General features: G+C 47.1%; 1 protein-coding gene across 1 annotated transcript in view; it reads left to right on the top strand.

Moving 5' to 3' along the window:
• TSPOAP1 (TSPO associated protein 1) overlaps nucleotides 1-23,590 on the top strand; it is a gene marked incomplete at both ends in the record, with an annotated part of 65,412 nt that extends 41,822 nt beyond the window's left edge. Inside the window, 13 exons of the mRNA XM_080630239.1 lie at nucleotides 921-1,514; nucleotides 3,451-3,756; nucleotides 4,032-4,211; nucleotides 7,424-8,551; nucleotides 9,161-9,284; nucleotides 9,431-9,582; nucleotides 9,765-9,933; nucleotides 11,296-11,367; nucleotides 11,742-11,780; nucleotides 12,779-12,882; nucleotides 14,812-14,883; nucleotides 15,997-16,125; nucleotides 23,375-23,590. Coding sequence (XP_080486365.1) covers nucleotides 921-1,514; nucleotides 3,451-3,756; nucleotides 4,032-4,211; nucleotides 7,424-8,551; nucleotides 9,161-9,284; nucleotides 9,431-9,582; nucleotides 9,765-9,933; nucleotides 11,296-11,367; nucleotides 11,742-11,780; nucleotides 12,779-12,882; nucleotides 14,812-14,883; nucleotides 15,997-16,125; nucleotides 23,375-23,590 — 3,285 coding nt within the window. The remainder of the gene's footprint in view (nucleotides 1-920; nucleotides 1,515-3,450; nucleotides 3,757-4,031; nucleotides 4,212-7,423; nucleotides 8,552-9,160; nucleotides 9,285-9,430; nucleotides 9,583-9,764; nucleotides 9,934-11,295; nucleotides 11,368-11,741; nucleotides 11,781-12,778; nucleotides 12,883-14,811; nucleotides 14,884-15,996; nucleotides 16,126-23,374) is intronic.
• Between the last annotated feature and the right edge of the window lie 1,730 nt (nucleotides 23,591-25,320).

Genomic DNA, 25,320 nt, shown 5'->3' with positions numbered 1-25,320 from the left:
GACAATCCTTGGCTTGGAAAGGAATGGTATCGGAGAAGTGACGGCACTTGGGCTGTTTGCTTTGCCCCGTGCACACTAAAAAGACATATGTCCAGATTTTTTATGTGGTTTTGGTATAACTAAGCTAAGAAAGTTCCTGTGGCAGGACCCTTGACTAGCTAACCAGGACAGTTAGTGTCAGCCTCCTCTGTTTCACCCTAGGCACTAGCTTGATCATTGGGGAAACAGTGACCTGAAGGAGCAGTGAATCCACAGGGCATAGACAGGATACAAGTACAAGTACACAACCTTGCCACCACTTGGGGCTTGTCTCTGCACTATGAGAGTGAGGTGTAGTTCTCCAGCCCTTTTTTAAATGAAGGGGCAGACAAAGGCAGATGTGTACAAACACCCCAGAGTTCAGTATGAGCACTGATAAAGAACCTCCAAGGATATTCTGTATTAAAAGTGGCTTGCAGTCTTCTGCACACATGATGTTGTGCCACTGGCTGTGGGAGAAACAAGCCACAACTGTTTAAAGAAGCACAGTGAAAACCAGAGTGCTGCTGTGTTGGATGATTGCTCTTTTATCATGGAAATGCTTTTTCCTCTACATGGGTCAAAAAAGGAGAAGTCTGGGAAGAGGCAGGTGAAAGGGAAGACAAAAAAAGTGATTGCCTTTTAAAGTGTAGGGAACAAGGAGAGTTAAAACCTAGAGCAGGAAGGAATATAGTAGTATTTAATAGAATAACCAGTTTCTCGAATGGTTATGACAACAATTTCTGTTTACTGTTTGTTCTTCCCTGATCCTGTGCAGAAGGGTGGGAATTCTGCATGTCAGCTCTCCAGAGCTTTGGGGTCTGTTGTTAACTTTGGGTTCAGGAATTGTCGCTCTCACTGTGTGTGCAGTAAATAATTGCTCCCTGGGTTTTTGCTTGCAGGTGATCGAAGTGACTTCTCCAACAGCTGGGAGCGTCCTGGTGGACTTGTCCCAGCTTCAGATGTTCCAGGTGTGCCGAGAGGTGTCTGTGAGAACTATGTCTCTGTACGGGGAGTCGGTGGATTCGATTCCAGCCCAGATTTCCCCGGTTTTGCTGCGAGCCTCTCACCACTCTTCACCTTCAGATTCTGCTGTTTCTACCACTTTTACCTCTAGACTGCCCCGTGGAGAGCCCAGGGGCTCTCTGCCTTCACGCAGCCCACCCACCCACCACATGGCTGCACTCCTGCTTCGACAGAACGTTCCCCCTGATACCTCAGATGCCAAATTGACTGATGTCTCCTCCAGCCCCGAGGGCACAGCGCCATCTTTGCCAGAGAAAGCCTCTTCGCCTCCACACCTCTCCTCTCCCAGTGCTTCCTTGGTGCAGGTTTTAGGCACTTCCCCACAGGGATCACATGCTGCACGAGACAAGAAATGCCTGACTGTGCCTCCTCAGCAGGCTGGCAGCACAGTGCTCCCCGGTGAGGGCATGAAGCCTGTCCTTTCAAGGGAAGGAGAATTGCAAGGCCTGGGTGAAGGGACAGATGTGCAGGTAATTGTTTACATCTCCTGCCCAGTATCATGTGTGCTGGCACAGAGAATGAAATAAAATAGCAATGAGCCAGGGGGTAGCGTGCTGCTGTTGGAGGCCAGATCCACAGGGCAGCTTAAATGCCAATGCCCACAGGATGGGCAGCAAATAAGAGGAGCTGGAAGCCATTGTGTAGCAGAGAAATCATGACATAGTTGCCATCATAGAAGCGTGATAGAATGATTCGCATGATGGGAGTGCTGCAATAGATGGCTAGAGGCTCTTCAGAAGGGATAGGCAAGGAAAGAAAGGAGGTGGGGTTGTGTTGTGTGTCAGGGAGTGCATCAGCTGCCTGGAAATCAATGCTGTGAGTGAGAAGGTTGAATGTTTGTAGGTGAGGGGCAGGGGGAAGGCAGCTGATATCCTGGTAGGAGTCTGTTATAGATCACCCAGCCAGGATGAAGCTACAAATGAAGCAGTTCTTTGAAAAACTGGTAGAAGTTTCACATTTGCTTGCCCTTGCTCTCATGGGGGACTTCAATCTACCAGATGTCTGCAGGAAGTACAATATACTAGAGAAAAAACAGCTGGTGAGTGAGCCAGCTAGGGGAGGCACCTGGCTACATTTGCTGATTTGCTGTTCACAGAGAAGGACTGGTGGGTGGTGTGATGGTTGCGGCTGTCTTGGGCAAAGTGATCATGAAATGATTGAGTTTTCAGTCCTTGGAGAAGCCAGGAAGAAGATCAGCAAAACCGCCGCCTTAGACTTCCGGAGGGCTGCCTTTGGCTTGTTTAGATCAGGTGGAGGCTGCCTTATTTTAGAGTGAGGGTTACAGAAAGGGGTGGTTGATGAAGGCCCACCTGCCTTCTCCTCCTTGTTCCTGAGGTTCCACTCCTCCATCTCCCAGAGGTTTCCTTAAACACCAGACTGAGCTGACAGGGAAACACAAATCTGTAAGCGTTCTGTACTGCAGGTTGGTGATGAACCATGGGGCCCTGCAGTTGTACTCTGCATGTATATTCTTCATTAATGCCCCTTCCCTTCACAGCCCTTACCAGCTCCAAGAAGTAGTGGGGTAGTATCCTTACCCCCAGCTCAAGCTAACCTGCAAGGTGGTGTGTAGGACATTCCTCTGGCACATGAGAGTGGAAATTGACCTTGTTGTATAGAATCATAGAATAGTTCGGGTTGGAAAGGACCTTGAGATCATCCAGTTCCAACCCCCCTGCCATGGGCAGGGACACCCCACACTAAACCATATCACCCAAGGCCTCATCCAACCTGGCCTTGAACACCGCCAAGGATGGAGCATTCACAACCTCCCTGGGCAACCCATTCCAGTGCCTCACCACCCTCTCAGTAAAGAATTTCTTCCTTATATCCAATCTAAACTTCCCCTGTTTCAGTTTGAACCCGTTACCCCTTGTCTTCTCACTACAGTCCCTGATGAATAGTCCCTCCCCAGCATCCTTGTAGGCCCCCTTCAGACACTGGAAGCTGCTGTGAGGTCTCCACACAGCCTTCTCTTCTCCAGGCTGAACAGCCGCAATTTTCTCAGCCTGTCTCCATACAGGAGGTGCTCCAGTCCCCTGATCATCCTCGTGGCCCTCCTCTGGACTTGTTCCAACAGTTCCATGTATAGCATGGGCTCTTCTTGCTGCTCTAAAACCAGCTGTTGTCAAGCCACTTCTGTGGCTTCCATGAGCCATGTGTGGTAGCCAGAGCTGCAGCAGTGCAAAGACTGTGTCTACTTGCAGGCAGGGAGGGGTTTGCTCCAGGGCTGGCCAATGTTCCCAGCTGCAAAATTGCTTTCCAGAATACTTACATACCAGCAGTGCAGAACACGTGGGGTTTAGGTTTGGGGTGGTAAGGGCACCCTTTTGGTGCACAGGTATGGCACAGTATCTCCACTAGGTATCACTGTTCATGATGACCTTTTCTTGGTTTATTTCCCAGATGGAGCAATCTGTAACCAAAGCGCCAGAGCTGGAAAGCCCATCTACCAGCAGTCTGAAGATACATATGGAGACCTGCCATGCATGTTCTGTGGAAGAGTCACCAGACGGTGCCAGTGCTGAAAGAGGGAAAGAGACAAAGGAGAAACACTTGAGCCCAGAGCCTCTGCCTTCCCCCAGCCAGGCTGAGGGCACAGAGGGCACCTTCCGAGGAGATACAAGCATGGGTGGGAGCAGCTGCCAGGAATTCCTGAGGCTGTCCCCAGGCAAAGAGGTGATGAAAGTAATGTCTAGAGTGGAGAGAGAAGTTTGTTTAATGCTGGTTGAATGTCTGTACCCATGGAAGGATGTGGGTTGTATTTGACACCCTTGGATTTTCCACAGTACTGTTCTTCTGCAGGCTGCCAGTTTCGTGTGGCTGTGTGTGTGTGTGTATAGACACATGCCAATTGCAGCACTGTGTGCTGCCCAGTGTGTTTCCTGCCACCTTTTAGCTGTATGTGATAGAGAAAGATAAAATGCTACTTTATTGCTGAAATAATGTCTGAGAGGGCTGAGGAAGTCTGTTCTGGTTTTCAATAGCAAGAAGAAAAACTATCTGAAATTGGAAGACGACCGTTGACCCTTTTTGCTGAGCACAATCGTAGTTCTGACCTTTCAGATATTTTGGAAGAAGAGGAAGAAGATGAATTGTCTTCAGAAGCTCTGGAAGAGAAGAAATGGGACCAGAGAGAGACATGTTATGGGGATAATGGGGAAAAGGTAACTTGTGGCTGAGTAATGCTTGTGGGGAGCACTAGTGCAGCCATCCCATGTCATCAGCTCACAGGAGGAGGTGCTGGTCTGAGCCCAGTGCTCTCAACAGTGCTTGGCTAAGTTCCTGCCTGCTCTGCTTTTACTTCCAGTGTTGTCTTAAAGCTAGTAAAAATGCAAATTTTTTGTTAGAGGGAAGGGTGGTTATGTGTAATGAATGTACCCAGGGTTTAATTAGTTGGAAAAACACACAATGCAATGTGAACTTTAGAACCCACGGGTAAAAATCAATCCTATTGATCAAGTTCTTAATACAGATACAAACAGTGAACACACAAGAATCTGAAGTCCATCCATCTGTAAATCCTGTACCAAAACACCATCCCTCCTAAGGCAAAACAAGCGTGTAACATTTTGGCCTTAGTCCTGCAGGCAATGCTGAATGGGAGTAATCTAGTGCAGATTATTTTGCATAGACCTTGGTGCTCTCTGTAGGAAGGGGTGGCTCATAGAAGCTGCAGGAGCTGTGGCTTTGCAATTCACATGTTACAAATGAGGAAACACTGGTTGAGCTGAAGATCCTGTTAATTCATTTGACAAGTTAGACAGTTAAAGCTAATTAGTGTGTTGCAATGCACCTGTGACAGGTCTTGTGCTGAGAACTGCGTGACTGGAAGGTGGCATAGTACAGATTATGGCACTTGACATGAATGTGCGTGAGGAGAAGTATTGAGGTTGAAGACTGAGAAATCAGAAAGATTTGCAGGAAATGTGGTACATGTGCATAGCAAGAAAGTGCCCTCGTTTTTATTCGTGTGACCAAAGAACATTGTAGTTGGTTGATGCTGACGTGTGTGGCTGCTCGCCACAGATGGATCTGGTGAGCATTAAACAATCACTAACAGACAGAGTAATGATTCTGGAGTAAATGTGCTGCCAGTCCTTTTCTCCTTCTGAAGGGAGTTCTGCTTCCCAGGTGGGCAGGTGGGACCTGAAGTGCAGCATCAGGAGCCCCAGAAGAGCCTGGTGGTTGGTGATTCTGGGGCTGCCTGGAAAGGAGTTGTTGAAAGGGCTTCCAGGTGTTGGAATTGCACTGGAAAAAAAATGGAAGAAACTCAGCTTTCCTGAAAGGGGAAAGAGGAATTCAGACAGTCAAGAATGCTGTTCTGTCTTGTTTTCCTGGATGCTTTATTGGCCCGAATGTTTTGGGGGTTTATCTTGTGTGTGAGAAAGAAACACCAAACCCTCCCACACACATCCTGTTGATTTCAGCACACTGGTGCTTCTTGACCTAATAAAGTGATTGTTTTCAGTTCTGGCAGTGACAGGTTGAGGATGTGAGCATGACAAGATGCTGAATGGGGAGAGGACATCAGGGGCAGGAAGCTTTGTGGCACAGAGTTGCCAACACTACCTTGTAGAGTGAAGGAAGATGGTGACTGAAGCGGGCCAGGTCTCAGCAGGGCTGTTTTCTAGGATTCTACATATTTAGTAACATTTTGGGTTATCTCAAGACTTCTCAGCCAATTCTGTCAGGATTTGGGGGATGAAAGAATGAAGAGGTGCTGCTTTTAAAAAGTTTAACCTTAATTAAGTTGTTAAATTCCTGAAACCAGTTATTATATTAAAACTCAAAAGCGAAAGCCACAACTCTGTAAACAGCTAAAGTAAGTCTTACTGTTCTTCATGGTTGCATTTATAACTGCAGATATTCCTAGTTGGTGCTGACAAGGTAGGAGCCTTGAGTGTGTGTCCTGTGAAGAGTTTGAGGAAGCTGAGCCTGTTTGGTCTGACAAGGAGGAGGCAAGGGGGCATCTTGTCTCTGCCTACAACTATTTGAAGGATGGTTAAAATTGTGAGATAGCCCAAGGTGTCTTGTTGCTGGCAGATGATATATAAAGAGGCAGCAGTTGCAAGTTCCTGTTTGGGAGATGAATACAAACTTCTTTCCCAGAGGGTGGTGCAGCCTTGGAACAGGCCCCAGTGAGGTGGGGGATCTCCCTTCTTTGGTGTTTTCAAGCCTCAGCTAAGCAAAGACGCTGATTTACTGTTTGCAGCAGTCCTGCTGCAATTAGGAGATTGAACTGGAGACCTCTGGAGGCCCCTTCAACCAATTCTAAACAGAACTGAAGACCAGCTTTTGCTTGGAAAGAGTTATGAATGTTGGAATAATCAATAGGCAGCTTAGAGCTGCCTTTTGTTTGCCCCACTGTGGTTCAGTTTTTAATTCGCTCTGACCAGGACTGCTCATGCCAGTAGCTTGAAACATCAATAACTGCGTATGCTGTGTAAGCTATTTGTAAATCATTTTAGAACATGTCACGATATAAATTGTCAGGGAGGTTGAACGAAAGACCTTTATAGGTAACTTCCAACCTGCTTTACACTATACATCTGAGATGCTTCCTTTTGATTCTAGCATAAATGTAGTAGGAGACAAACCATAAATTCTTCAGTTGGTCCAAGGGAAATTTTAAAATTCAGCAGTGTTTTCCCAAAAGCTTTATGTAACCTGATAGGCTGTTACCCAGCTGCAAGTGAAATACAAGTCTGTGTGACCCCTTTGAGGTGAAGGGTTTTCATGTGTGTTTGTGGCAACTCTGTTCACCTGGATTTGCAGACAATAAATCACTGTAGAGCTGGACCTTGACAGATGATGGGAAGAGCCTACAGAAGGTCCTTCCATAGCAGCAGCATCTTCAAGTGGTGTCTCGCTGCACAAGGTCACTGTCTTCTGTTTCAGTGCAAGGACAGAGGTAAGGGAGGGCTGTGAGTCCTTGTGTGAGTACAGGCTGTGAGACTCATACCTGCGGAGGCAGGGACCTGATCAGCTCTGGTGTGCAGTGAACAGCCAGGAGGAACTGTGCCTCTCCTGCCCCATCATCCCAGACAGGGGATGCTGAAGCTGTTGGGAACCCAGTGGGCAGGATGAAAGGTGCTGCAGACTGTGTGTGTAGAGGTTGAGGCTGGGAGGGAGTTCCTCTATGCATTGTTCTTTCTCACTTTCCGCTGCATTGTCAGTTCATCTGATTGTCTTTTGCCAAAGCCCCATTGCTCTCGTTTGCTTCCTACCCTTGCTTCGCTGCAGACCACAGTCGCCGCTCCATCCTGCTGTGCTGGGAGGGAATCAGCTGTGACTTTGCCTCTCTTTGTAATGTTTATTTCCTCTCTTTTTCCCTTTGCTTGTCCTGGCTGTGGCTTTTCTCGGGGGCTGGGTACAGATGGATCTTTGTGATACTGACAGCGATGAGGAAATTCTGGAGAGAATACTAGAGCTGCCGCTTCAGAAGAACCACAGCAAGAAATTGTTTAGCATCCCTGAAGTGACTGAGGATGAGGATGAAGATGAAGATGAGGATTGTGTTCTGGAGGAAAAGGCGGATCCTCAAGACTGCCAGGAAAAACTTACCTACCATTCAGGAAGAACAGAGAAGACACTTAACATCAAGGAGCCGTGTGTAGAGGCAGATAGGAGTAACACCTCCCTGGCTCTGTCTGCTCAGATGCTGCAGGAAAAGCATGGTGTTAAAGAGAGCAGAAGGGATGCTGACCATGCAAATCCTGCCTTTGTCCAGACGGCCTGGAGTCAGAGGAAAGCCAGCTGGAGCTGTGGCTACCAGCAGAATGATCTGAAGTCTGGGACTGTGGCAAGTCCTGCTCGGAGCAAGAAGAAGGGAAGTAATTATCGAGAGAGGAGTCGGAGTCGGCCTGAGATGGGTAGGAAGAGACAGAATGATTTAACAGAGCACTGCAGTCGTCTGCTGGGCAACTGCAGTCAGATGGGAGGTGGGTTATACAGAGCTCCTAGCCTCAGGGAAGAGCTGAACATTGTGAGCAGTGCTGGTGCGAAAGAGGGGTTTGATATGTACAGTCGTGCCAGACAAGGCACCCTACGAAAAAAACACATGAAAGCAGTGGTTCCAGGGTTTGCGGAACCTGCTGTGGTGGCACCACACTGCTCCAGCCCCAGGAGCCTGGAAATAGACATTGAATATGACTCCGAAGATGATGAGGATTCGACCTGTGCTTCCCCCCCTGAGAGGAGGCTGTGGCCAGTAAGGTCCCAGAGCTGTCAGGGAGACTGGGGTGATTGCTCCAGTCAATCTGAGGTTGTTCACATGGATGGCAGAAGGGACCTGACCAGACTGGAAATGATGGAAGAGCAGGGGGTGGAGTGGGCTGGGTCTCCAAGCTGGCGCCTGCGATTCTTCTGCCAGGAGAAGGAAGCACTGAGATGTGAGAGCAGTTCTGAGGAGCAGGGCTGGGAGCTGGACTGTAAGTCACCTGGCTGGAGAAGGAGGCTCGAACATCCTTCGAAGGGGATACGTAGCACCTCCTTGCACAAAAGGGTTGGGTGACTTTTCCTATTCTGGCTTTGAAGCAGCTTGCAGTGGTGTTAGCTTCCCTCTGCTTCCCTGGCCTGCCTGTATCTTGCTTTGTTTAGTGTTGTCCAGAGAAAGGACCCTCCTCTGGGATTTCTGGAAGAATATCTGAGAGATTCTGTAGTTCTGTGCTGCTCCGTGGCTTTTCTTGTATTAGCTGCTTCTGCTTTTCCTGCAAACTGGCCAAGTGTCACCGATGCAGTATTCCTTTTCACACTGGGTCTTCCTCCCCATGGCAGGAGCCTGTGGCATCCAAATGAAAATCCCTGGTGAAATAGGCTGAATTGTTGAAGCTTTGTGTAGATGATGATGGTAATGTCATTGCCCCCTTGCTCAAAATGCCCTGTCCTGTGTCCTTGTCCTCACCAAGGGGATTGTCGCTAGTGCCTGTCAGGCTGCCGCCTGTACTTAGTTCTATTTTCCAACTCCCTTGGTACTTTCAGCTCTAGAGTGTCCCTGAAGAGGAATGTTGCATTTGGATGCGCTGCTCTTTGTGGAGTGCATTTGGGCTGAGCGCTGTTGCTGCAAGTTGGAAGGCAGAGACTGCTACTAACTCTCTGCTGGTTCCTGTTTCAGGCGGCCAGTAACAAAGATCCTAGGGGCCAGGAGCTGCCTTGCACCACCTGGCAAGCTCCCAGCAGGAGAGGGAACAAAAGCGTAAGAAGAAGCCAAATGCAGAAGCCTGTGCTCTCCAGTGCAGGTGAGTGGGCAAGGAAAAAGAGTTGGAAATGCAGGAGAGAGGGAGGTGGTTGGAAATGCAGGGAAGAGGCAGGATTCGAGCTGTGCAGGGCTATGGCAGGGGAATGGTACTGATGTTCTCTCTGTGTGTTTCCTGTCTGTGGACAGGTCCTCCAAGGAGCACTGCTTCAGAAACCTCTGTTAAAGATGATGGCATCAGAATATTTGTGGCTCTCTTTGACTATGATCCTGTTTCTATGTCTCCTAACCCTGATGCAGCAGAAGAGGAGCTCCCATTTAAGGAGGGACAGATCCTGAAAGTAAGAGCATGCCTTAGTAAACACTTTCTACTCTGTATGGTTCCATTCAGTGTTCCAGGGACAGCATAAACCTTCAAGGCAGAGACTCCTTCATCTTGGGAGTTTCCTTAGTTTCCCTTTCTGCTTTGTGCATCTCAGTCCCTATGGTTTCAACAGTCTCTGGCCTGTCTTTTCCCTTGCAGGTATGTGGAGACAAGGATGCTGATGGCTTTTACAGGGGTGAATGTGCAGGAAGGGAGGGCTACATTCCGTGCAATATGGTATCAGAAGTCCAGGTGGAGAATAATGAGATCAAGAAGCAGCTCCTAAAACAAGGGTTCCTGCCTGCTGACACACCGATGGAGAGCATAGGTAGTGTCTCCTTTATGTGTGCACTGTCAGTGTGTCCCTTTGCTGAAGCGTGGAAAGCTCAGTCGTGCTGTCAAGCTGCGTGGCCAGTGCACCCAAACCGTCTCTAGGGGTGGTCCCCAGGCTTGTTAGTGGCTGCTGCAGTAGCAAGCAGGGAAGTCTGAATGGTGAGGGAGGCAGATGTTCTGAGGTCTCAGTTCATGCCTGAGCCTGAGCCTGAGGCTGCAGCTGCAGGAGCTGCTCCTGTGCTTGAGGTGTCATGTCTGTGAACTCAGCGCAGTGTGAATGAGGCTGATCCTTGCTAGTGAAGGGGAAACAAAACAGTTTGAGGAGAAGCTGAAAAGAAAAAAAAAAGCCAAGAAAAAGAATAAGCAGTCCAACTTGTTTCCATTTCCCTGTAGTGAGACCCAGTCCAGCCTGAGAGGCTATGGGGCTGACAGTGCCCAGCTCCTAAATGTGGGTCTCTGGCAGGTTGATGCTGAGGAGCGCAGGGGTCAAAGGTGTCTTTTGCTTTCACTTTGTGGCTGTGTGATTTTTTGGTAGGTTTGTGTCCTTTGGCCTCTTTCATGTCTAGGGAGAGAAGAGATTTGAGTAAGGCACTTTTTCACACTGGGGTGCTCATACTGTTTCTCCTGTGTGGATACACAACATTCTCTGTCCCCTGCCCTCAGAAGAATAAAGGAACTTAATAGCCCTGAGACTCCAGGAAACATGGTTGGTTTGAAGGTTTTCAGGAGGGTAGTGGTAGTGAAGAAGACATACCTTATGTGTATGTGCAGAGAGGAAACCTGGTTTCCTTCGACAGCCAGGCTTTTTGTGCTTCTGTTGTTTTCCTGCTGCCACGAACCCATATTCCTGCCTTGTAACTAAGAAGATGCCTTGGAGGGGTTGGTGGGGGAGCTCTTTCTGCAGGCTCATCTGGGGACTTGTCCTGTATTGACCCTGCTCAGTGCAGAAACTGTAGCTAAAGACTTCCGCAGGTTTCTTCCCCCTGAGGCAGTTGATGGGGTGCACCTCACCTGGTGTTTTTCAAGTGTTAATGGCACAAGGCTTCATTTTATCCTTGTGATGCTGCTTCTGAAAGATAAGGTGTATCAAAGTTTGTCTGATGTGCACTGTGGTACAGCTAAGGGGCATAAATACAGTGTGGATTTCTGTGTGTATCTGGGCTGTGGATCATGCCTCATCTGAGTCCACACATGAGAAATGGAGATTTGGGCTGTGCCCATAGAAATCACGGTGTCTGCTTCCCAGGGGAGGCATGTCATGCTGCTCTGTTGCCTGTTCGCTCTTCAGTATGCTTTTCAGTTTCCCTTCACTGTGTTTCTCTTGTCTATTTATTTGCTTTTTTGGATTTTTATGAAGGAAATGGCACATTTTCTCCACCTCCACGCCGCCAAAGCATCCCTCCTCCAAAACCCAGACGCTCCAAGAAAGGTCTGTGTCACCCACTGCTTCCTCTTTGCTTTTCACAATAGGATTACAGACTGCATTGAATTTTTGCTGCTTGCTTACAGGACCCTCAGATGTTTGTATCTGTACAACTGCTAGGAAGTGGAAAGAGAGCCTAACCCTATGCTGCTGTTACGTGTTTAACAACAATGATGTCTCTTATAGTTTTGGAGCTTGACCTCTGCTTCTTGTTACGTCCTTGGGTCACGGTTACTGGCGTAGGCTTTGATTTGCATGAATGGTTTGCTTCTGTTGTTTGCTGCTTTGGTCTTTGTTCTTTCTACTGTTGTTTGTCAGTTCTGTCATGTGGTCACTGCTGAAAGATGAACTCTCACTGATGAGACCTTTTCTTCTCCCAGAAGGGCTGGATAAACAGGAGAAGTACAGGTCTTATGCAGGTGAGAATCGCTGTTTTGTACTATGAGTAGATAGTGCGTGATCAGAATACAGACACATTTTGCAGTCGAGAGCCAATGCAAGACCCTGTAGTGGTGCTTCAAAGCACTGTAAGAAAATGGTGGTTCTCACAAGTGAAGGGGTTCTTTTAATATAGCAGTGGGTGCAGTGGCCTTTGACTAAACAGGGAGTGTTTGAGGTGAAGGGCACTTGTTGTGCTTTGGAGAAGCAGAGAAATCTCTTAATACATCCAATGCTGTGGTCCTTAAAACCTAAGGTCCCTCAAGAGGGTGCTCACTCTGCTTAGGTGCACAATCATCCCTTGATGCCCAAGAGGCCAAGCCTGCAAACCTCTTGGTAGCCCATCCAGTGTTGACCTGAAGCAGGGACATAAGGAATGGACAGTGTGTGTTTTCTGTAACACCAGGCTTTGCTTTTGTAGACCCAGAGGAGGTCTCTTAAGTCCTGGCTGAGCAAGTGGGTGGCTTTGAAAGTGCAGCATGTTCCCTGGATGATGAGGCCTCTGCTTCCCTTCTTGCTGGGCTCTGCTGCTGTGGCTGATGCTCTCCAGGGCTCTTGCTGTTCCCCTGGCACTTGGAGGATGAATTCTGTAGCTCAGTAGCAGGTCATTGTGTGCAGGGAGGAGAAATGTCCATTGAAGACCCTATAAGGAGACTGCTGTCCTGTGTGTGTACATATATACACACATATTTGTGTGTGTGAGTACAATCAGAAACAGAGTATAATACATTCCTGTATATATAGCAGGACACCAGGATGCTGGAATGTGGAGATGTTCCCACTTTTGTGCTTATACAGGAGATCAGAAGACTATTGTACTAAATGTCTCTGTGGCCTCTAAGATCTCTCTCCCATTCAGTTGCGCCCTGGTATTCTTTTTACTCAGTCCACTCCAGGAATGTTGAAGGAGTTGCTGTGATTTGGGATTTTGTCCTAGAACTTCCAGCTGAAGATATTGCATTTTATTTTTGTCCTTCAGGGCAGAAGCATAAAGACTGTGAGTCTGAACTGCTTACTCCTCGTCGTATGGTGGCTGTCTTTGACTATAACCCTAAGGAGAGCTCTCCAAATGCAGATGTAGAGGTAAGCACCAGCTGCTCATTCCTTTCATAGGTTTCTTTTTCCTCTTTCTTTTTTCCTTCTGTTCCAAGACATTTGTCTCTGTTTTGACCAAAGTGCTCATTGTAGCTTGGCAATCTTACTGCTAAAAAGGGGTGGCTAAAGTCATAAAATGTAGAGTTTGCTGGTATGTTCTCATGCATTTTCTGATACCCATGTTCAGTTATCTGTGAAGAACGTGATGCAATATACCCCTAGTGATTTTTCAGGATATTTCTCTGTGAAACTCTGTGAGTATCTCATGGCCTTGTAGCATCCCCTGATGATTAGATGGGACTAAACAGATCTGTGGCAGGAGGAAACAGCCCCTGCTGTTAGCAGCTGATTGAGGGCACACTCTGGCAAAAGGGAAAACCTGCTTAACAGTTTGAATGGACTTCTGATACTTCAGCTGAGCATGTCTTGGAGCATGTCTTTTGTGTTGAATACCTGTGTAGGTCTTTGTTCAAGTGAGAAGACTTAACTCCAATTTAATGGACCAATATTGTAAGTTTTTGCTTTTCAAGCAGTCCCTACACAGAATCCAGAGAGTGTTTTTGTGGATAAGTCTGAGGTAGAAAGATAGCAGTGCTGAATCCTTTCTGCAAAATAACCTAAGTTAGAACATGCTCTGTTCTCTGTTCTCCATAGCAGTGTTAGTCTACTCTGGGCAAACATAAACACAGGGTTTGGATTCAGATTGTTTCTATGCATCAGAGAGGAGTGTATGGCCAAGAGGTGACTCATGAGCATCTCATGAGCAAGATAGGCTGCTGCTGAGGACAGAGTGTTTTAAGAATGGAGGATTATCTTAGAATTACACAGTGAGAGCGTGCATTAGCCAAAGAATGCTTTTGAGCTCATGTCAACAGGAAGATGGCTGTGTGGCTGTATTTTTTGCAGTAATTTGGTCTTCCTAGAACCTGCCATATGGGCAGAGCTCACATTATTGAAACAAGCTGGTCCAGTTCTGTTGCACTGTTGGAGGTGCTCCCTGTGCACACTCCCAGGAAATCTGGTCACCTATTCTGCTAGAAGCCTGCAGTTGCTGTTATGAACTTGCACCAGGACAGAGTAGGATCAGCTGTGCCCTTCTGTGTGTCTGTGAGTGAGGTTCCCTCAAAGTGTCTTTCTGCTACAGCAAAGTAATTCACAGCCAGCAGGAGGAACCTGCAGCCTCCAGAGATAAACTGAGTACTAGGGATATCATAAGGTAAATGTATTAGAGGTAGATCCCTTCCAGCTAACACTTCTGTGAAGTGCATATAAAGCTAGTGTGTCTTGAGTGGGACACAGCCTGTTTGGAGGCTCCACCTTCTCTTAGAGCAGCTTTTTTGCTGTAACTGGGCAGTTTCTTCTGTTGGTAGAGAGTGCTTCCACCTTTGTCTTTGCTCTTGTGCTCCAGGGAGCACTTGCTGGGGTGGCTGACAGGAGGATATGATGGAGGGTGACATGTGTTGTGTGGTAATGTTCTGTCTCTAGGTCAGATCTTCCCATTTGTATGCATTCCTGCTGGTGACTAATCTCTGAGCATTGCATACAGAACAGGCTCATGCAAAGGAGCAGGATTTAGTAGTTACCTTTAAAGAAATGCAAGGTGTTTCTGGTGCTTGTTCAGCTTGTCTCAACATACCTTTCCAGAACAGGCTGTAGGCACTATTTTGAAGCCTTATTAAAACTGGTTTAAGAAACAGGCTTTGCTCTTCTCTGAATTTATGAAATGCTTCCTTAGCACTGAGGTCCACAGTTACCCACCTCAGTTGCCCTTCTTCATCCTGGTCCTGCAAGTCTTAATACAGCGGCCTCCCTCCCACAGGGTAAGTTTGTGCAAGAAGCCCAGGGTGACGTGGTGTTTCTGGCCAGACGTTGCAGGTAGTGCTTCTCCTGTGACCATTGTTTTCTTGCTCTTTGCAGGCTGAACTGACTTTCAGTGCTGGGGACATTATCACTGTGTTTGGGTCCATGGATGATGATGGATTCTATTACGTGAGTACTGGGGTTGGGAAGGGCCAGTGGCTACATCTGAAGTCGTTGAAGTCCATCTAGTGGCAGGAGAGCAGAAATCAGGGAAAAAATACTGTAAAAAAACCCAAGCCCATATCTGCTTATTGCAGGGCAGGGTGTTTCTGGCAGTCCATGTTCCTGTAACCACAATATCCAGATGGATTTGAGTTTATTTCTTGGCATAACTTGACTGCATGTTTTCCAAAGCCTAGGGTGCATTGTTCTGTACATGCATCAGCTGCATCAGCACCTGCTGTAAGCTGATTAGTCACCAAGCACTCAGACACATGCTCTCATCCAGGGCAGGAGGCTACAGGGGTAACATGAAAATACAGATGTACAGTGACTCCTATCTGAGCATATCTCCACAAGCACTGGTACCTGTTTCATGTACTACGCATACCTGGGGCTGTGCCTGCCAACGAGCTGTGTGCTGGACATGATCCTTGGCCCTTGGATCCCTGCATAGGAAGCAGTGTGTCTTCACATATCAAAGTTGAGGTTCAGCTCCAGGTAGAGTCTGGAGGGGATCACTGTGTATGCTTTGTTTGCTTTCTTTCATAGTGTTGGCCAAACACCATTGCTGGGTTTGGTTTTGTCTCACTCAAGCAGCTGCTGAACTGGACACAATTCTCTAGGCATACAGCCAAGTTTGGTTTGCAGCTCTGCACCTCAGTGAGCGTTGAGGCCATGTCTGCATGTAGGACCTCATTCTTTACAAAATAAATAAATACCAGACTAAATCAAAGGCCTTTGGAAAGGCTGTGGCACTGTCGTATTCCAGTTGCTTCCAGGATAGTAGTGGAAGTGATCTGAATTTGTAGAAGTGACCATGTTGCTGGAACACATTCGTCATGGCATCTGCCATCTTTTCTTCCTTTACTCCCTTCTGCGCTTCTGGCTCTGAATTGTTTCACTGAGCAACTAAGCAAGAATGTGAGTCATGGAATTTGCTGAGGATCCTAACAGCATGAGTGTGTTTCCAGGCTTCTCTCAGACCACAGCCTGGCCTTCCCTGCATGGGACTGCTCCTCAGTTTCTTATTTCCCCATCAACCAGGAAAGCTGGTGTGAGAACTGAACGTTGATCTTGCAGGGAGAGCTGAACCAACAGAGAGGACTTGTCCCATCTAACTTCTTGGAAGCTGAACCTTCGGATGGAGGCATGGCTGAGGAGCTGCATTCAAAAGATAAAGAAGCTTTTCCACTGAGTGCTGAGAGCCAGGTAAGACTGTGTGTCTCTGCATCATACAGACATCCAACTGTTATGTGGCTGGAGATGGGCATTGCACAGCATGCAGCTTCTGATGGAATCATTTAAACTAGTGCATGCAGCTTAGTTCATCCCATGGAAAATGCTCAGAGGTTTAGGAGTGCTAGGAGCTCTTCCTGCAACAACGTGAGGCCTCAGTCTCATTGTGGTCAGACGAGCAAAAAGCATCCCAAAGCCCACCAGCAAATACTTTAGATCCACAGAAGGGTCAGTGGTGAAATCCTGCTGCAAGCAAAGCAGTTCAGGCAGCTTCCCAGACATGTGACATTTCTCAGATAGGCTCATACCCAAGCCAAGGAGTTGTGGAGTTCCCAACACCCAAATACCAATGCTCTTCCACCTATTCTGAGTTAGGTATGTCTTAATCCAGTCCGAGGTGCTTCCAGATAAATTCAAAACACACGGGGGAGTTTCCCAAACAGATCTGTGAGATGGATCCTCAGGCTTTGAAAGCATCCCACAGATGCAGAGAATGCAATGGTTGAGCTAACCCCTTGTATTATGCTGATGATGCTTTTGAAGCAAATGCTTAAGTGGGGGATTTGGGTCATCTGCCAGATTCAGTCAGCCCTCACTTGGTGTAGCACCTCCCCGGTTACTCCTGGACTTCATATTCTTTGTCATTCTAGAGAGTGGAAGGCAGGGAGGGACTCAGCTTGGTCCCAGCTTATATGTACTTAACCTTCAGTTCTTCTCAGAAGATTTTTGGCACCATCAAATAGTGTCAGACCCACCAAAGTGTGTAAGAGCAGGTCCAGTTTGGCTTTGAACCAGTCCTTCAGTATGTGGCCCTATATCCTCCTTTGCTGAACTTTCCACTTGTGCCTCCCTAGCTTTCCTGCTTTCTGCAATATTCCTTGTCCTATTTTTCATGCTCTGCTCTTCCTTTCCTCTGTGCCCACCTCCCATTTCTATCTTCAAATGCTGCCTGATCTCCCTTAGCCTTCACCTGCAGCCCCATCTTTTGCTTCCAAGCATTTCAAGCTTTGTGGGTACAGGGTCTGCAATATAGCCTTGATGCCTTCTTGCAAAGAGCAGGCCTGACTCAGAAATATAAGGTCTGTGGGTAGCTTGCTGGATCATCTTCCAAACTCAGAAGTTGTCTGGGTCCCTTGTGCTTACCTGTTTAGGATACTCAGTCCCTTTCCTCCTAGCACCTAAGTCCATGGTGGGGACTCAAAGGTTAACAAGCTGTTACTACCACAGTTTAAGAGTCCCAAGGTTATGCAAGTCTCCCTTTCCCAGGGGAAAAACAAGCATTCAGAGTGGTTTTCCTTCTCCAATTTCCCACTCAAAATTATTCACTCTTTCCAAATTACTCATCTGTTGGAATAGAGGGTGCCAAAGGATACCTAAACCAGTAAAATGAAAAAGGGTTTAATTCATATTGTAGCTTATTACAGATAATAATAAAGATAACCCTTCTCTCTGGCATCAGCCAGCAGGAAGAAGGACGTGTTTCAGATGCCAGCCCCAGCCTCGGTCCTCCCAGAAACCATGGGGAAATTCAGGTAACCTTCAGGGCTCAGATAGCTGATCTGCCACTTGCTTAGCTAATGGCCTTTTATTAAGGGCAAGTAAGAACCAGGAATTTGCCTGATAAACAGGGTAACATATGCAACAAATCTGCCGTTATTTCTAGGATTCTTATTTGCATCCCTCTCTTATCTCTTCTGTTTTACTGGGGAAGAAACTGCAACACCAGTTGACCTGCCATGTCCCAGGCTTTGTCATGGGCCTTCCAAGGTATCAAGGTCCTGTCTGTTCCGGTGCTGAGCCAGCAGCTCGAGCTGCTCCTGCTCGCTGCCCTCAGCTTGCTGCTGCTCCACTTTTCTCTCTGCTTTCCACTGGTGCTAGGTTTAGCAGTGGGTGACTGTTCCTTTGGATGCAGCACTTTGGCTCAGATATCCCTGCGTGCTGTTCTATTGTTCATGACACCTTTTTTTTAACAGAAATGCCTTTCAAATGTGATAAACCCAACCCACATAAAATAGACGTTTTGGCCTTGCCTGCCTTTCAGAGCTTTCCATTTGTCTCGGCTTCTCTCTGCCTGAGATCCAACAGAACTTCCCCTTGCATTGGCTCTAACTCTGGGTCTGTAGAGCAGGAAGATGTTGCCTTAGGTCAGGTAATTTTGGTACTTGGCTGACCTAAGAGCTGCTATTCTTCAGAGTTTGAAGTGTGGGGACTTGGAAAATTCTGTTGGTGATGATTAAACCAATTTTACTTCAGTGGGAATCCACACTATCTAAGCATGACTTTGGTTTGGCTGCTTCTGTGTAGTGACTCCTGTCCTGCTGCTTCCCTGCTTCACGAGGAGGCCTCTCCTAGGTGATTCTGGCTTAACCCTCTTTAACTATGTGCTGACCTGCTTGTTCTGTGCAATCCAGATCCATCTGAAGAACTTCCAGATAGGAATGGCTTGCTTGTCCCCTTTTAAAAGCAGTACATTTACCCTGCTCATAACCAAACTTGTGTTACTTAACTACATTTATGAATCTGCTTAGTGATTACTGAGGAGAGACAGAACCTGACCTCACTGAGGCTTTGACTCTGGCAAAGCAATCACAGTATCCCTGCCTCTGGGCAGAACACCTCCTGGCTAAGGCAGAAGGAAAACCTCCTCTTGCAAAACACACATATTCTGAGGGCCATCCCTGAGCTGGACCGAACTCTCTCACGCAGCCATGCCTGGGGCTTTTCAAACCCTGGTGACATCCTCACTCCATAGAGTTAAGGAACTTGCTTGGGAAACTGTGTTGTTGGTGCATCCAACACAAACAGAATCACATCTTCTGCTGTGTTTTGGGGTGGAGGGAGTGGGGGGTATGCAAAAGGGCAAAGGATGCATGGCAGCCTCTGGAGAAGTCTTGTTTGAATCTTCTAAAAGACAGCATGGCGAAGCAGACTCCATCAGTGTCCCAGGCTCAGCTTGAGACCCAGCTTATCCAGCTTGAGACCCAGCATGTGTATGCGCCATGGTATCGCGGCAGAGCTTTGGACGTGTGTCAAAGCTAGTCCCACTCTTAACAGAAGCTTCTCCAGCATGATCAGGAGTGATTTTTCAATTGCTTGTAACTTCTTGGATTTGACGTTTCAGCGTGTCTGTTCTTCACACTTCCCTTCTTAATGCTGCTCTGCTGAAGGCCTGAGAATAAGGGCAATTGACTTTCCAAATTGCACTGGGAAAGGTAGATAATTTTGGATTATTTCTGAGCAAATCTTGCTGGCAACTGAAAAAGTGAAGCAGTTTAACTTTCAAACTGACAACATTTGGGGATTAGATTCTTAAGCAATAAGAAAAATACAGCGCAAAGAGGAGTATCCAAGAGGTTATGGTCCCAGCTACTGCCCTAAAACACTCATGCTCACCAAGAGCAGTTGCTTTAATGCTGCAGCTGTTGAAGGAGTATTTTTGCGTCAGTAATACACAGTTGCTGTCAAGGACTGATTGTAAAGCACCTACAGAAAGTGTTTGATTCTAATTGATTTCATGTATTTATTTCTGCTTGTGTTACGCACCCGTGATGGTTCTTTTCTTCAGAGAATGAGGAAGAGAAGAGTCCAGTGATAGATATGAATGATACATAGAGAGAGAGCAACCATGTAAGTGTATGTGAGAAGATCTCTTCAATCTCCCACCCAGCCTAGCATATTGAACTGTCATGCACCTGTAGTTTGCTTCTTTTCTTGCTTGTAGTTTGACAGGCTGGGCTGGGGCTGTGCTAGCAAGTCCACCTTCAAAACTTCTACTGGCAGACCTTTACCTGCCAGATTGGTCCTATAGTAAAGACAAGCCATGATCCATTCAGCACATGAAGTGCAGTTGTTTGGAACAATTATCTGGTGGTTTTGGGGACATGATGGGACTGTACTGGGTATTCAGGTTTAGAAATGACATGCTTTGTAATTCAGCCTGGGCCTTCTACCACTGTTCCAGCACATCAACAGCCAAAGCTTTGTTGAGCCTTTGCAAGATCCTGCTTAGGCTGAGCACACCCCATATTTCGCAGGGTATTTTCTTCCTGATTGTATTCCTTCCTTAGTATAGTCCTGAAAACCCCCTGCACACCATCAACTTAAGCAAGTAGTAACATTGAGTCCCTAAAACCTTATGTGGATAATTGTTCTGTCTGACATCACTTAAAGCAACAGTTTTTGGGCTGTGGGGTGAGACCCCTGGTTTTGGGGGGCAGTGGGAGCAGATCTGTGGTTTCCTTAGTCTCAAACATTGTTTTCCTGAAACTGTGCAACACAGCAATACCTGGACAGCATGGAAAAGTGCCCCCTGAAAATGAACATGACTCCTCTGGTTATCCACACTAACAGCTTTTACTCTATCTTGATAGAGCAATTTTTCTTTCATGTTTCTCTTAAAGAAGAAACCCAAATTTTAGTAACATTTGTCTCTTAACAGATGAATCTGTGAAATAGTGCTGTTGCTTTTCTGCCATATAGAGACCTCTGAGAATATCTGCACATGCTTGTGTATGAGACCTCTGTGTGTGGAAATCTGCCTGGGCATCGTATGCTGCAGCTGGGAATCAACAGCACTTCCAGCCACAAAGCCAGGAGACTGCCAGTCACTTCGCTTTAGCTGTTTGATATTTGCTAGTGACATTGGTACTGCAGCATCTTTATTCCAGTGACTAATGGTGACACTTGTGAGCTGGGCTGGGTACCGGCCTCTCATTTTGTGTGCAGTCTTTCATGCATCACTCTTTGCAGGAGAAATTGTGTAAGGTTTTGGACTGCTTCAGATCACCACTAAAATTGTCCCACTTTTGCCAGATAAAATGGTTTCCAGTGCTTAAGGGTACCTGCCTGTACAGGGGGCTTTACATCACTCCCACATCCTTTGGAGCTCCTAAGCCAGAGCCCAAGGCTTCAGCTTCATAGGGGAGGTCATTCGCTGCGTGTTGGTGAGACCCCTTCTGAAGTGAGCCAAATGCTTTTGTGTATTTTATCCAAGGATTCTTCATGCACAATGCATAAATGGTTGCTGTAGCTGAGCCCAGGGATTATTACTTTTGGACACAGCTAGCCCAGTAGGCTACCAAGTTAGCCCTCATCTGGCTTACTTTTTCTCTTTGCCTCCATAAACCTTACATTACTGGCTGAAAATGGTTCCTCTAGATTAATCCAGATTTATTACTAGACTTCTCAAACCTGACTAGCAGTCAACAGCAAGCATTGCAGCTTGCCTGTGTGTGCAGACAGGAGCTACTAATGGTCACAGCTGGTGCCTCAGCATTAGTTGGAGCAGTTGACCTTGCAGGCAGAACACAGCTTGCACAAGGGTGAGGCTGTGCTATCAAGCTGTTGGCAACATGTCCTTGGCAGTGCTGCATATCTGGAGAGTCACAGAAGTGCCTTTGAAAGTGTGGAACAAGATTTCTAGATAAAGTGTGAGTTCAGGAAGAATCAGCCACTGTATTGTTTCACGTAGATAAGAGAGGTAGAGAGGAGTTCCATCTGTTGTCACTGTAGACACTGTGTCAGGTAAGAGTCTGATGGCACTGTTACTCGGGACAGTTTAAACCGATTGCTGCAAGACTGTAGTTGTCTCTCATCTTTCTGGAGCTCTCTAGAAGCCTTGTGCTCCTGGGTGCTCAGAACTGACTCCATAGGTGTTGCATGTACTGAGTCTGACTCCCGAGAAGAGGTTTCTGCTCATCTTGTATCAGAAGTGCTTTCTTTCTGGAGCAGAGTGAAGCATCTGGAATACAGCAGCATGACTGCAGCCTGCAAGGGGAGAAGAGGTCACAGCCTCTTCTTGTGCTCTTTGTCGCACAGGAGGTAGGGTGATGGAGCACTGCTGCTTTTGCTTTTGCCCCAGGAAACTTTAAATAAACCAGCCCACAGCACGTAACATATAATTGTGCTGTGGCTCTGGCAGTCACATTCTGTCTGTGCATCACTCCAGTCAGTGCACTGCAAGCAGCTGCTGGGATTCTCCCTCGCTGCCTGTGCAGGGATAATGTTTGTGCTCTCAGGAATGCTTCCACCCCAGGTAGAGCATCCTGCTGTGCTGTCACTAACATCTTCCCTGTTGGTGCTCTCCCTGACTTGGCACGACTCAAGCAGATTAATGATGAGGGCAAGATGTTTCATGAGGAAGGCTTTTCCTTGGAACAGCTCCAGCCACTTTCATGTTGTGTTTTGGGTAACACCAGGATAGGATGTACAACTGGGAGCTTGGAAGATTCTGTCTCCAAGGCCTCAGAAACCCAGAGCCTCTTCCCTGCTGAACTTTGCAGCTTCTTGGGAAAGTTTGTCCTACCAGATCAGAAGTGATCCCTGTCCAGACACCTAAACTCAGCGAGAGGAGGTCATGGAGAAGGCTGGTGCTGGAACTGACCTGCCGTTTGTATTTTGCAAAGAGGAAGCTGAGCCCAGGACCAGGGCACTTTCTGATTTCTAAAAGATGTTTCCAAAAGGAACAGTGTACAGCTTGTCATTTGGGACTGTGGAGTCCAGTTAACATTCCCAAATACTTAGGTGACTTAGGAACACGTTATTTGCTGCATGCCACTTGATCCAAGACTTCTCTATGTCCTGCTTCATCATGAACAACTTCTGTGTTATTGGTGTCACTGCAGAGCATCGGACTTCGCTGTCTGGCTCTCCTGTGGGTAGACCTGATGGATGCCCTGCAGGACGCTGAATTTTTCTTCATGGCCACTGCTGCAGAAGCCTTCCAGCTTAGCGAGTCTCCTTGAACTTCTGAAGGTCTTGCACAGCCCTTAATAGGTTGTTTTTAATGCCCTGCCTTATGCCTTAGAGTGTACTGGGAGTCCACCAGGACTCCTGGGCCAGGGAGCTGTATATGGATGCATCAGGATCCGTTAATCCATACTCCTGGGAGATGTTTCTTTTACAGCATCTTCAGCTGTGAAGCAGCATCTTTCACCATGTCCTCAGTGGGGCTTTTCTGCTGTCCTGTTCTTGGCCCAAAGTTAAGGCATTTCGGAATGTCTGAGCTCTGGCAGTGTTTGAGTCATGGGTACAAGAAAGTTTAAATCCGTTGGAAACTTCCTAACTGAATCTGCAGCTGCATAGAGGAGCTGAGCTGTGCAGGGTGAGGGGCAGCTGGTGGGGAGAAGGCAGGGTTCTCTGAGTGAGGTGTCTGTTGCTGTGATGTCCTTCATCAAATCTAACTTGTGCTTTTTTCTCTTGTTTTCTCTTTTTCCCCACTCAGTTAAATCCAGATGGGTCTCTTGAGCAGAGTGATTCCTCACCAACTCCTCCTACTCTACCACCCTCCTGCCTTGGCATGGGTGAGCAGTGTCCAGAGCAGGCATCGCTGGCTGTTCTCAAATGCAGTCATGTACCTGGTGAGAGTAAAAAGAAGAGAGGCTTCTTCCTCAGAGGAAAAGAGCTCTTCAAAAAACTGGGGTCTAGTAAGAAAAATTAATAAGGGATTTGTTGTTCTGTAAAAATTGCCTGTGCAGTCCCCACAGAAACTGCCAATTCAGGAGAAGCTCTGTGCAATAAGCTGACTAGAGTCATAGGGAAAAGGGTATGTTGAAGAGAGAGAACTCTCCAGTGGGTCTGTGAGCTGTGATCTCTGCTGAGAGTGCAGACATGGGTGCTCACCCAGTGTGGGCAATGGCTCTGAACACAGCATCATGGCACTGGGGTGTGTGAGGCCTCAGCTCTAGAACAGAGCTACTTCCACAGTAGTGTGTCCTGCCCTGACAGCCCTCAGTGCACCACTTCCCTGTAAATATTTTCATTTAAAACTTATATTCTGGCTGTAAGTTTGCTGAATGGCTTTTCCTAGCAAAGCCCCGGCCCCTGAGGAAGAGATCCCTTGTCCTCCACACCCTGGTATTTCTCTGATCCAAAGGAAGTTGTGTTAACTCTTCCACTTCCTGCAAAGAAAATTTGCACTTCTCTGTTCCCTTGAATCCCCTTTGCTGTCTCTGGGCTGAGGAGTGAGGTCTTTGTTCTGTCGACCTGTAAATATGCAGCTGTGCCTAGGAGCATCCCACACTGCCTCAATCCTGTTCGGCACCAGGATTCCCATGCAGGGAGGAGTGATACCCTGAAGGGGTCCATACTTCTGCCTGTGAGGTGGGCTGCTGGAAGCTGCTCCTGTGGTTCACTTTGAGCACACACACTGGCTGAGGACTCCGCCTTATTTAGTTCTTTATTATTTCTTTTATTTATTTATTTATTTATTTATTTGGTTGGTTGGTTGGTTGGTGTCTGCCTCTTTCATAGTTTTCTTTGGCTGTTTGAATGGGCTGCTCCCGAGTTGGAGCATTTGGAAAGCAGAGCTGGGGAGGGAGAGTTTGCAGCTATTTTCATATGAGATGATGTGTTCCTTGAGTTCAGACACATCCCTTTCTAAGCCACGGAAAGTTTTGTACTACATGGTTTCTATCCTTTTCAGTGTTTCTTTCTTTGCATGTTTTGGTGGGGTACTTGTGTTAAGGACAGTTCCCTGAGGTACGTGAATGATGCCAGCACAGTGTCCAGAGTGTTGGTGATTATGGTATGTTTTTATTTAATATCAAATTTTATGATAATAAAATCTATTTTCACAAAAATACGTTTTCCTTAAAAAACCAAAAGATTCAATTATGCTTATACAGGGTGAGGGTCACAAAGGGGAAGATCGTACTGGTCACTTGCACCTTGATGACACTCCACAGCACTTCACTTTCCTGTGCTTGTGGGGAGAGCTGCCTTCTGTGAGAGTGTAAAGTCTCTGCCCAGCCTGTATTTGTGCTGGGAGTTGCAGGAATGGGGGAGTTGTGCAGGTATTTTGCTTCTCAGTGACACCAGGGCAGCACAGCCCCCCCAGTGTGACCTGGCTGAGGTTCTTCAAAGCCTGGGGGTGCTGAGTGTGGACGGAGTGGCCCAGCACCCCCCACCCCTGCTGTCTGCTTGCCCCTGCTTTGCAAAGTTCTGCTGCCAGGGCTGGGCAACATTTTTCTTTACCTTAAAAAATGCCATTTTGTTTCATATCCATTTTGACCGAATGTGCCAACTTGGTTTTGTGAACAGGCAATGATCAAGAAAATGATTGCATGCCAGCCGCATCACACACACAGGTTATTAAACAAGTACACTAAGGATAGTCATGTGTATCTCTATATATACTAAACAAGCACAGTAAATTGCATCGGGTATATA

This window comes from Psittacula echo (assembly GCF_963264785.1).
Source record: "Psittacula echo genome assembly, chromosome: 15".
Lineage (NCBI taxonomy): Eukaryota > Metazoa > Chordata > Aves > Psittaciformes > Psittacidae > Psittacula > Psittacula echo.
This window is presented reverse-complemented; position numbering and strand designations above follow the sequence as displayed.